Here is a 13,092-nt window from a genome sequence, read left to right as displayed (position 1 = left end):
CACTACAGTACTTGTATTAGGTGAATTGAAAAATACTATTTCTTTTGGTTTTTTACAATGCAAATACTTCTAATAAAAAATAAATATGAAGTGAGCACTGTATACTTTGTATTCTGTGTTGTAATTGAAATCAATATATTGGAAAATGCAGAAAACATCCAAAATTGTTAAAATAAATGGTATTCTGTTATTGTTTAACAGTGCAAATAATCATGCATTTAATCATGATAAATTTTTTTAAATCGCTTGTCAGCCCTAATTTATTTACAAAACAGTTTAGCCACTATAACTTAGAACTTCTATATTTTTCAGACTAGCAGCTGATGAATACTTTAGGGTGTGTACAGCTTTATATAGTGTGTCCCCAGTCTCCAAAGAGCTAATAGAAATTGCAGTAAAAGATGTCACCATAGATTGGAGGAAAAGGGACTCATTCTGATCAGTCTAATAGCATTGTTATACCACTGTAATTCAACCGACTTTACTCTTGCTTTATATCAGTGTAACCAAGAACAGATTCAGGCCGCAAAAGTCTATTTTACATGAGATGCTTCGTTTTGAAAAAAGACCCCTTAGTAAAATTTGTTTCCAATTGCTTGTTGCTTGAAGTATGTTCCCTTCTGGCAACATCTGTTTTCTGCTTCTCATGGGCTGCATTTTAGTGTAGTGAAAAACTTCATCACAGGATGGAAAAAATAAAACCTGTCAAAATGTACACGTTTGTTTTCTGCATAGCCAATGGAGTTCCCAGTTGTATGTCCATGCAATCTCAACAGTGGGTATTGAGAACATAGGTTATTGATTTTCTTTTTCTGTACCCTATGTGAGATTTTCCATTTTATAGTCAGAACTGGTTATAGTGATTCAGCACATTGCAGAAGCCAGTCCTATGATTTACATTTACAAAAGTCCAAAGGAAATAGCTTATGTGAGGGAGGGTGAACATGAAATTGTCTGTTTAGGGCTTACAGGTAACAGGGTTTTTGGTGAAAGTTAAACAGAGCATCGTCAGATCACTAGCTGTGATTTCCTGCATCTTGCATCACAAACAAATGACAAAACCAAATAAAAATATGAAACCCTTTAAAAAGAAATTTGTTTCACAGCACCCAAAATGCACAGAATATCCAGATGCTAGAAGTCTGTATAGAGCTGGAAAAACTCTCTTGTTGAATCAGCTTGAAAGCCAGACCAGGTGAGTCCTATTAGCTCCGATCCAGGGTTATAAAGGATTTCAGTGTCTCTCTTGTGGAACATGGATATGGAGAAGGAAAAGAAATCTTGCCAAGGAAAACACTAGGAACACCAAAACTGATGTGAAGGTGGGATTGATGGCAGCAGAAGCTTCTTAGGTTAACGTTTATAGTCATTATTATTTAATGAGCAACAAAAGCAGACTTAGGCCAGAGGCTAAGTGTGATGCTGGCAGACCAGATGCCAGCTCAAGCCAACGTCCCTACGTCTCCGCTGATCACAGATAAATACATTGTGGGAACCAGTCTGGATCATTTGTGTGTTATTATTGTTAAAATAGGAATTAGAATTGTAAGAATGTGTTTAGACTTTATGAAATGCTTGTAAGTTGCTCCATGTGCTAATCTCACTTGCAGTATCTGTATTCCATGTTACAAGGTAATATTTAAAGTCTTGTCTACACTTAAAACGCTTCAGCAGCACAGCTGCACAACTGCAGTGCTTCAGTGTAGACACTACCTCTGCCAATCCTCCATTTCGCTTTATACTGATTGATACTTTGTTAGTGATTGTATGAGGCTGATCCTTCTCTCAGAGAATGGGAGTGTTGGTTGTTGAGGAACATAGGCCCCAGGTGTTGAGCACTGTGACAGGGTCAGGCCAGGTGGCTACAAGAGAGTGGTCGAAAGTAGATACATTAGTTCCAGGTTAAGCAGGTCCCTTTTCCCTGGGTAAGGTAACAGGGACTATTCCAGAACACTCAGGAACTTTCTGGAACTAATTAAGGCAGGCAGGCTAATTAGAACACCTAGCCAATTGGGAAGCTGCTAAAATTAATTAAGGCTAATCAGGACACCTGGTTTAAAAAGGCTGTCACTCCAGTTAGTGAGGTGTGTGGGTAAGGAGCTGGGAGTGAGAGGATGTGCTGCTGGAGGACTGAGGAGTATAAGTGTTAACAGACATCAGGAGGAAGGTCCTGCGGTGAGGACAAAGAAGGTGTTGGGAGGAGACCAAGGGGAAGTAGCCCAGGGAATTGTAGCTGTCGCTCAGCTGTTCCAGAAGGCACTCTAGATAGCTGCAGTCCACAAGGCCCTGGGCTGGAACTGGGGTAGAGGGCGGGCCCAGGTTCCCCCCAAACCTCCCAACTCCTGACCCAACACAGGAGCTTCCACCAGAGGGGAAGGTCTCTGAGCTGGTCCCCGACGCACGTGGTGGATCAGCAGAAACTGCGGGGATTGTTCTTACTCTTTTTTCCCCATGCTGGCTGAGTGATGAGGTTATCTGAGTGAACGGCAGATCTGAGCCACGAAAGTGACCAAACGGAGGGCTACTGCGGATCTGTGAGGCGAGCAAAATCCGCCAATAAGCGCAGGACCCACCAAGGTAGAGGAGGAACTTTGTCACAGCATACATAAACATATAAGTCTGAATGAGGAATGGGTTTTTAAAAACAGTCATTACATTCACTTTCTATTTTCAGAAGAAGCTGGTAATGTCTGAAAACAGACAGGTAAAATTAACATGTAACGTGCGCTCAGAGGCAAGCCATGATCAAAGCACTATTGATTCAAAACAAGGTACTCACAACACGTGACCTGCATGTTGTGCTTGTTTCTGTAAAATGCCATGCATCTACTCCCACTTTCTCCGCAAAACAACCCCATACTCTAAGGGTGTATCGACACTGCAGCTGGGTGGGTAGCCAGACCAGCGCAGGTAGACAGAAACACACACACTAGCTCTGCTTGACCTAGCACACTACAAATTTCAGTATCACCAGGGTAACACTGATGGCAGTTTGGGCTAGCTGGCCAAGTTCAAACAGCTGCCCATGTTATCTCGGCTACATTAGTTTTAGCACACTTGTGCATGTCTGTCTACCCCTGAGATTGTGAATTGCTTGCTCTTCTGTATTCTGTGTTCGCTATCTAGTATGTATATATTATTTGTGGTTTGTACAGGCTTCTGGGGGGATTTTTTTCACCCTGTTGTGTGGAACTCAAGCTTTTGACGGTCTCTGGTTAGAGAACACATTAGGGTGTACATCCTGATTCTCTTTGAGATAATATGTAAATATTTTAGCAATAAGTTATTTTATGGTGTAACTTGAAATTGACAAGGAGGAAAGTGGGTGGGGTGGAGATTTCCCTGTGGTTCCAAATTTCCCTCAGGGGGTGTGGCTAAGGGCTGTGTGGGATCTCTTCTGTACAACATGTCAGAGTTAGTCTCTGAGATCAGAAACACAATGTGTTTCTTTGGCAACTACACTCTGCAAGAATCTGTCCTACCTTTTACTATCTTGGAGTCCTGGAGGTGAACCTAGAGGAAGTGGCGTTGGGTACAGTATCCTACTGTCTGTGAGCTGATTTTTAATGAAAGCTAACCTTGGTTAGAAGGGAGATAAATTGAACTTCAGCCTTTACTACTAAAACACCAAAAATGTATTAATTTAGTAAAATGTCCATAGGCCACAGAAACAATACTTATTTAAAATAACTATATTATGCAATTTCAGCAAAGGGGAATGAAGATTTCTCAGCTACTGTACTTCAAACCAGGTAGGACCTTAATTAAATATGCTATATTGCTTACCATATACAATATAACTGTATAACTGATGTGCCTATTGGTTTCTGGGTTGATTTTAAGGCATTGGCTTGACTTATGAAGCTTTAAATGGCCTAATCTATCTATCCAAGACCCTGATGCAACAAACTTATTCACATGGGAAGACTCCTACTGATTTCAGTGGGGCTCAATATGAATGCAGGGGTCTAGCCACAGGAGTGCAACTGCAGGATCAGAGTCTGACCACCACAGCTAGTGATATATGGGGATGCATGAGCTGGAGCCCCATTGGTAGAAAGCTGAAAAAGCCTTACAGGGAGTTCTTCATTAAGGCCCCCATCTTTAAACCACAATTCGTCTTCAGAGTATAATAGAAAGAGATTGTTAACAGGGGAGGGTTGGAGTGAGGGAGGGATTCTGTTGTGGGGGGGTTACATTAATTTTTTTTGTTGTTGCTAGGTTATTGTTATCTAGGGTAACTGATGGATTGGTGGAAGTGGTTTATTTTAAGATTGTGTTTTGAAGAGCTGCAGGGTGCCCAGAACCTGCAATGGTTGTCTTATTGTTGAATAGTACAAATTTAAATAAATGAGAGGAGGAGCTGAAGAAATCCAGTAGAACATTGACTTTATGCAATAGCCTTTTTTTCCTCTGGAAACTTGGGCTGAAAATCTGCTTTCGTCCCAAATGAATCGAGTTTGGTGGTCTAGTCTAGTCAACACTGAACATTTGCCAACATCTCAGAGAATGACATTCAACCTGGTTTGCAGGTTCCATTTCACTTCTGATATAAGACCAGGCCTGCAAGGGTGAAAGGATAAGATTGAAAGGTTGCAGAAAGTGGCTATTTTTAAAGAACATTTTACACAGAATAATTCAGGCTTCATTATACATAAAAAGGTTACTATAGGAACCTGGCAGCTATGCTATAATTAAAGATGAGTTCTTATTCATTCCTATTATAAATTCCAGTTTTCAGCATTTTATCATCTCGGCTATTTTGATTCCCAGGTTTCTATTATACTTGTTATATTTGGCCCAAATTCTTTATTTTTAAAATGGCATTAAAGCAATGTTGAGTTTTGGAGTGCTAATAAATATAATTTGGACTTAGTTTATGGTGTTCTCCCCTCTAGTTTATGGTGTTCTCCCCAAACCCTACACTTATCAAATTCAATATGTTTGCTGCTGGACTGTCTTGTGCACAGTGCAGGCTCCCTTCACTGGAAAACAGGCTGCCTTAAATGTGATTATCCCTCTTGTTTCAAATGAGTACTTTGTATTTAATGAAGTTGGCTCTATTGTTTCCTCCTCATTTGTTTCATCTCTTGTCTTTTATGATCTAATCTATAACTCTTTGATCCACTGTTTCTGCCATCAAACTATAATTGACAAGTTGACTTTTATTTTTTGAGTTTTTCTTTAGCAATGATATATCTTAACGATGGAAAAGAACAATCCCTGCCAACTATTCTTGAGTGGTTTTGAGCAATCTTATTTTTGAGTGCTTCAGATTACTGTATCCTTCCCTACCCCCACCCCTTCTCTTCGGGACAGCCTAAAAGATCTCACAAGTAATGACTTGTCTAGGGGGTAGTTTAAAATGGATTCATTAGACATGCATTATTTAACTTGCAGTCTGTAAGCCGCACTTTCAGTCTGCATTATTGTGTACACATAGAGGCAGCTTGCTGAGTACTAAGCATACGACATTCTCTAGAGCATCCCATGGCTATTTTTTTTGCTGCTCAGCTGTGTGCATTTTGGGATTTTTCTTGCTCTGCATTGTGGGATGCATAGCAGAAGCCAGGCAGGTTTCCACGGGCTTCACCCCATGCTTCCTTTCTGATTGAGCTAGCTCTGTTTTTGAATTGCTGTCAGCCAGCATGGACCCAACAATGCTCAGCAATACTACACTGGCAACTCAGAATAGGTAGAGGCTGCTTGGGCTGTATTTCAGCACTCAAAGCTGGATGAATTCAGAGATTTGAGCTGGCAAATGGTGTCTGGGTGCAAGGGGGTTCACCAGGCAGGACAGACGTGGGAAGAGGAAACGAAAATAGGTGGTGGGCACGGTGTCCTCCATGGCATGGGCCTAGATTTCTGGCCAGGAATTGGGCTCTGTTGCTCGCATCAAGATCCTCTGTCCCAAAGAGATCCTGGTTTTCTGGCGACAGCTCTTCACTGACCTCCTCATGCTCATCATCCAATGAATCTTACTGATCATCCTTTGGGTGGTGCGGGAGGTTAGCAGAGCGGGCAGCAGCATCCACAACCTTCCTGGGTTGGGCAGTAGGGTAATTGATCAAAATCTTGTCCAGCTCCTGAAAAAAGTGCACAGGTCACCTGCCAAATTTTTTCCTGGCATCCCCAGTTTGAATGTAAATCCTCCTGAGCAGCTTGCTCTTTACCCTGCACTAGTCAGCATCCCAGTTGTGGCCACTTGCAGTCATGTCCATAGAAAGATCCTTATTCCGGTGGCTGGCCATAAGAGCTTCCCACCCCGACACCCCTCCCCACCTGGGTATAACTAACAGCTGACTTTGAGTCTCGGTATCTCTTACAATCCAGTGTATCGCCAATAAGCACCACAAGAGAGTCACTGGTACTCACCTGATGTTAGTGTAGTAGGTAGTGGATTGAATGGGCAGTTTGGAGAACTTCAGCTAGAAGTGGACTGAAGCCCATGCATACGCCCATAGTAACGATTATGCTTCTTTTTAAAGGAGAAGATGAAGCGCTTCTTATTGCTTGTGTCTATGGCCTTGCTCACAACAGGTGAGTTTTCATTCACTGCATAACTCATCCATTTACAAACAGTAAAAAATGGTAATAAATTATTTAAGTATGATCATCCCATGCCCAAAGAACTGTCTGTATTAACTCATGGCAGGAGAGACTACGCAAAAACTTTAAAAAGAGAGAGCTTCAACACATTTATTCTTTCCATATTTGTTTTACATTCTTGCTGTTAATTTTATCCTATGTTATCTTCCAGATTCTTCTGATTGCTTGGAATCTGATCTTCCATTTTGCAAGCAAGTTCCAGGTAAACAACTCTCTTTAGGCAGTAGCCAGTTAAGGATGGGCCCCACTTGTGAAGGAAATGCCACAGTTGAAGTGATTGGATAATCAATTTGGGTTTGAAATATTCATTAGAGTAAAGTTTTTTGGCTGCAATCCAATCTCCAGTGGATAGGGATTTCTGAAAGTAGCACCAGCAGTTTCTTCAGAGCATGAACCTTTACTCATTGGTGTCCCACTGCAATCAATGAATGAATTCAAGGGTACGGAGCAGAGGGCTTTACTTGGAAAGATTAACTTTTTATGTTTGCAGAGACATTCATGCCATTGAAAAGCAGAGACATTCATGCTATTGAAATGGATGATGTATAACAACCGAGCATTGCTATTGTATGGATACAACCAATCCATGCAAACATGCAGTTACTCCAGGCAATGGAGTCTATAGCAATGGGGCCAGCTAGCATGACAATGTTAAAAGCTGAAGATTTTAGAATATTTGATAGAGAAAGACAGTGCTTCTGCGTCTACTGACAAGTGATTGATATCTCATATCACAGCAATCAAAACAGTCTAATTTAGAGAGAGACTACTTTCACCACAATTGTTGGAACAACTGACATGCTGCTGTTATTAATGTTACTGTCACATCTCTAAGCCTTCATCGTGGACCAGGAGCCTATTGTGCTAGACATTGCACAAACAGAACAAAAACATGGTCCCTTCCCCAAAATGCTTATACTGTAGCTAGAAGATGAGACAACAGATGGGGAGTGCAAGGAATCAGCATGAAAGGCAGTTGTCTCAGCACCCCAGCTTAACCATTGTCCATTTTTTTTGGTAGGCATCGTGGCAAAGGAGAATTTTGAGGAGGATAATGTGGTAGCTGTAGTGATGTTTACAGGGAGCTCCACCCAGCTGCAAGAAGCAGTGCGGGAGAAAGCACAAAAGTGCTTGTTTGAAAATAAGTGGCCAATGGAGACTGGCATCAAGGGTCAATCTGAGGCAGGAGTCAACAGCTTGATAGTGAATGACACACAATAGGTGTCATTGGCTGTGAAGGGACTTGAAAATGAAGACTATTAGCTTATTTTGGTTCCCCCTTCTCTCTTACCTCAATGGGGAGATGTGACATGGTCAAAACGCCGAGCTAGGAAAATGATCTTTGCAGCAGAATTCTGAATGGGTGTGAATGGGGGTAAAATTGCATTTGTCAGGGCCAGAGAGAAGGATGTTGCAGTAACTGAGGTGCAATATGATGATATAATAGGGAAGGGGGGGCCAGTGTATGAGAGTTTTAGCTGTGTGGATAGATAGGAAAGGCTGTATCATAGCGATGTTATGCAAGATTTTGATGTGGCCTGGATGCAAGGCCCTAGAGAGGTCCAAGTTGAAGAGGACACTCAGGTTACAGGCCTGAGTGACCACCACAGGATTGTAGAGTTGTCCACAGTGATTGAGAAAGGAAGTAGCAGAGAGGATTTGGGGGGAGGATTAAGAGCTCTTCTGAAGCCATGTTTATCTTGAACTGACTGCTAGAGAGCCATAAGGAGTTGTCTGAGACACAGGCCAAGATTTTAGTTTGGACAGAAGGAGACAGAACTGGAGTAGAGAAGTAGTTTAGTGAGTTGTCTGCATAGCATTGGCAGTTGAATTTGGATCTGTGGATGAGATTACCCAGAGATAAGATGTAGAGTGAAAGGAGAAGGGGGATGAGGGACCAAGCAAGCCCTGTTGAACCCCCACAGACTGGGTCTGAGCTTTGGCTAGGAACCGGTCACTGAAGACTTTGGCAAGAGAGGTTTCGGTGAACTGCAAGGAATGGAAGCCGAATTGAAGAGAGTCTAGGTTGGAACTGAAGGAGAGTAACTCCAGACAGTGATTTTTAGAAAGTGTGTTCAATGAGCTTACAGATGAAAGGGAGATGGGGCAGTAGTTAGAGATAAGTGAGGTCAAGGGTGGGAGTTCTTTAAGATGGAAGAGACTAAAGCATGCTTGTATTGTGAGGGGAAAGAGACAGAGGAGAGCAAGAGGTCAAGGAGAAGAGGGAGGGAATGTGCCAAGGAGGTTTAGAGAGGGAATGGAGTCACTGGGGCATATGGAAGGGTTAGAGGAGGAGAACAGATGAGAAACTTCTGCATTAGTTACAGAAGAAAGGAGGTTGGAGTTGTAGGAAGGGAAGGAAAGGTCACACTGTATGTTGTCAATTTTCCCTTGGCAGAAATTGGCAAGATGTTGTGTGGCGAGAGAATTGGAGGCAGAACGATGGGAGGGGTTGAGGACAGTCAACGGTGGCCGTTGGGATTGCAGGCATGAGATTCAATTAAATTGGAGAAGTGAGTTGTTTACCAGTGAAGAAGCAAAAGTGAAGGAGGAGAGAACAAATTGGTAGACGAGGAAGTCAACCCTCTCACAGAATTTCTGCCAGAGTTGATCTGCAAAGCAAAAACAGAAGTTGAGAAAGAAGACGTTGGAGGTGAGCCAGGAACGACTTTGCAATGGAAAGGAAGAGGAAAAAAAAATCAAGGACAGAGGAGCGTGAAGTACGGAGAAAGTCAACAACCATATCAACGGAGAAAAAAGACAGGGAGGAAAGGGCTGAAAGCAGACAGAAGTAATCAGTGCTGATGGATTAGAAGTAATGGAAAGGCCAAGTGACAGGGAATGAGAGAGGGGCTAATGGGTGATGTTGAAGACCAGGTGATGATTGGAGAGTGGAACTCAGCAACAGAGAGATCAGAAAGCAGTTCTTGGTGAATACCACGTCAAATCAGTTTTGACTCACTTTGGTGAGTCACTTTTTGGTGAGTGGGAAACAGAGCAGCAGGTGAAATGAAGAAGTGAGGGAGAGGAAACTTGCAGCTAAGCGGCTGGATGGATCATCAATATGGAAGCTGAAGTCATGAAGGTAGGTCTGACTCAGGATGAGGAGTGTGAGAGAAGGAGAGTCCTCTGTAAGAGAGGGCAGCTCCAGAGGCCATGTCAGATGAAGGGATTCATGAGCTGGAGGGAAAAAGATGTGAAAAGGTCATGGATGGTTGCAATCTTTTTAGAGATGGAGTGGGCATTCCAGAGACAGCAGGAGGGGGGATGGGTGTGAGACTGGGAATGGTGGCACGAAAGAGGAAGAGGTGGTGATGGTGGTGGTGGGGACGGGTGTGGGTCGTGTGGAGGGGGCCAAGGTTGGGGCAAATGTCACCAGAGATGAGGAAGAGGCAGCAGAGGAGGATGTTGCTGTGAGATCTCCCCCCTCCTCCCACCAGCACAAATCCAGAAGTAGGTAGATCCGGTGGGAACTACAGAGGGATGGGGAAATGGAGTCACGGGGAGGAAGGCGGACAAGGGATGCTGTGATTCAGAAGAGGCACCTGGCGAGAGCTGTGGCAGATGGATGAGAAAAAAGGCTATTGGAAAACATTGTGAAAATAATGCTACTGCAGCCCCCTCAGGCACATTGCCCTTCCTAGCTGGGGATGCAAGAGTAATCAGGCCAGGCTGCACCCCTGGCGGTATTGGGATGACAGGCACAGCAGGAGTAGAGCAACCTGCTGGAACTTTCACAGCTGCCTCTCAGAAAGTTGGGGTGCTGAACAATTGTTTCAGCAAATAGGATTTTTCTGCCAATAAAAACAGTTCCAGCATAGAAGATGGACTCTGAGTACACAGTGTGCGCTGGGTGTGTCATTTTTGCTGCAATCAGCCATAGCTTTCCAGGCCACACATTTAATTCGGCATCTGCTGACTATAACCCTTATGAAAACATTGCTGAAAAATCTTGCTGACTAATAAAAAGAGGTTTCAAAGTGAAAAAACTGGGCCATTTCCCATTTGTCTTTTCAAAAGAGATTAGAGCTCTGGTGGGAGGAGATACAGTGGAATGAAACTAGAAGTAATTGGATGAAACTGTGCAAAGGAAAATTTAAGATCAATAAGGAAACCCTTGATAATGGGGAGCTTTATTTGACTGTAGAATGAAGTGGTGGGAACATCATTGTTTGAATAAATGAAAACTGACCTGGTCAAGGTACTAAGGAATGTAATGTACAAACAGACCTGCATTAGCGGGGAGAGGGATCAGCTGAGCTAATAGGCCTTGTCCATCTCTATTTCCTATGTTTCCAAGTTGCTCATTATAGTGTAATCACCTGCAAACTGAAGGCATTTTTGTAAAGCCACCAGTAATAAGAGTCAGATGATCTCCTCCACTTGCACAAGCATAGGGAACTCTTCAACACTATGGCCAGCTCTTCCCAGACCCCATAAAAACCCCATATGCATCCAGGAAATTTTGGCTGGTGGGGTAAGGAGAAAGAGTTACTCTCTGCCCCTGAAAAGGTAACAGGTATCTGCACTTAAATTAATGCAGCATTAATTCAGACTCCACAGAAGCCCTTCTCTTGGGTAGGGGTGTAGGGGGTTTTGTGCAGGTGCAGCGTGCTTGACCATTGGCAGAGGAACAGATGCCAGCAAACAGCATGGAGGGGCTGGCTGTAGGATTCAAGCTTCCTTTCCCTGTGAAGCTTTAGGGCCACGGGAATTAAAGGCTGCACTCCCTCTCCACTTTGTGGTCCTAAAACTCCTTCTAACTGAAGGAACAGATGCCTGGGAATGTCACAAAGTCAAATTCATGGAGTTTTCCGGCTCCCTGCTCCTTCCCACAAGTTTCTCTGTGGGAGGGATGATCCAGAAATTTAAGATCGTGCTTCTGTAGGAAGAGTTTTCTAAAATACAGTGATGTGTCTCTGCTCTGTGCAGAAGAGAATAGAACTGATTCTTCTCTCATTTACTCCACTACAAATCAGAGTGCAACACCACAGAAGGCAGCAGTGCTCTACAGAGAGATTCTACTTACATTCAGTGTTTAACTTCCAAGTAATAAGATATGTCTCAGACAGGGGTTTGTTTTTTTTAAATCTGTGCAAATGAGAAAATAAGATTTGTACAATGGGGATTTGACTACAGTTATCAGGAAAACAGAACTACAGTTGTATTGTCTACATTTCAAGATCCTTATCCTCTTCTCTAAAGTTAGTACATTTACATTTTATTTTGGTGTCTGTTTATAAACTATGGAGTGGTACCCAGGAACATAATTTCTTAATTCCTGTGAATTCAATGTTCATACACTGAAAAGAAAAAAATGAATACAATTTCTGATACTTAAGATTTCTGAAATATTGCAGAAAACCCAGGGGACACTAAAGACTAAAAAAAAAGTTCCTTTAAAAATACTGTCAGTGTTTGACAAACTGTAAAAAACACTAAATAAATTTTAGGTTCTTGAGGAAAAAATTAATCATTTTGTATACCAAGCCTGTGGTCATATTATTTATTAACTGATAAGTAAGAAACTGACATTTCATCCAGTATGCTAATGTACTGTAGCCCTAGTTAGCCTATTATTCTGAATTAGAAAACATCACTGAAAAATAACTTCAAAAGTACGCGATTCAGTAAATATATCTTCCAATGTTGGTCTCTTGCCTAATGTTACATGATGATGTAATGTATTAAAAGAAACTCCTACCCTGTATTCCTGGATCCTGTATTCCTTGTAGTATGGGAGTTTTGGGTACACAAGGAATTCAGGTCTAGGCCATTACTGTGTCAATTATCAGAAGCTCTGTGTTTTCTTTAGCTGATTGGAATTAGCTTCAACAAGGTTTAATACTGGATGAACCATTAACACGAAGAGGGATAATTCTCTAATGTTTCCAGCAAGTTACCTGGAATCAGAATGCCTAAACTTCTCAGCTCTGCTCCTGACTTCATATGCTACCTTGTACAAATAATTTAGGCTTATATTTTCAGAAGTGTCCACTAATTTTGCATGTTCAAGTATTTAGGTATCAAGTTAGACAAACAAACCACTGAAGCACCCCAAATCAGTGTCCGTTTTGAAAAACTTTGGTCTTAAGTTTTCCAATTCTTCCATTATTCATCTATACAATAGTCATAAACAATGCTTATCTACAACACAGGATGTCTGTGAATAAATTCATTAAATATTTGGAAAGTGCTTTGAGATCATTGGAAGAAAGATGCTTTAAAATAAGAGTTAAGCAAAAATATTCTGCAAATATTCACTTGATTTTTTAAAAACTTACTTTAAATGACAATAAAATAAAATTTGATAAGTCATTCTCAATTTCTGGATTGGGACTCAGAGCAGCTGTTTGTTCCTCAGGTTATCTGGATCTATATTGTTTATATCCTTAAAGCTCTTGATTGCATTAAGCAGACTATAGGCAACCAAAGGCCCTCAGGTAGTCATGTTGCCTCATTCTGCAATAGCTGCAAATCTGC

At 42.0% G+C, this 13,092-nt stretch overlaps 1 protein-coding gene across 1 annotated transcript in view; it reads left to right on the top strand.

Annotated features, from left to right (window-relative positions):
* Positions 1–3,742: 3,742 nt before the first annotated feature.
* The window catches only part of LOC141988127 (interleukin-6 receptor subunit beta-like), a 57,567-nt gene continuing 48,217 nt past the window's right edge, over positions 3,743–13,092 (top strand). The window contains exons 1-3 of the mRNA XM_074953965.1: positions 3,743–3,752; positions 6,489–6,540; positions 6,761–6,811. Of these exons, the coding sequence (XP_074810066.1) occupies positions 6,495–6,540; positions 6,761–6,811 (97 nt within the window). The 5' untranslated portion in view covers positions 3,743–3,752; positions 6,489–6,494. The remainder of the gene's footprint in view (positions 3,753–6,488; positions 6,541–6,760; positions 6,812–13,092) is intronic.

The sequence above is a fragment of the Natator depressus genome, chromosome 5, assembly GCF_965152275.1.
Source record: "Natator depressus isolate rNatDep1 chromosome 5, rNatDep2.hap1, whole genome shotgun sequence".
Lineage (NCBI taxonomy): Eukaryota > Metazoa > Chordata > Testudines > Cheloniidae > Natator > Natator depressus.
This window is presented reverse-complemented; position numbering and strand designations above follow the sequence as displayed.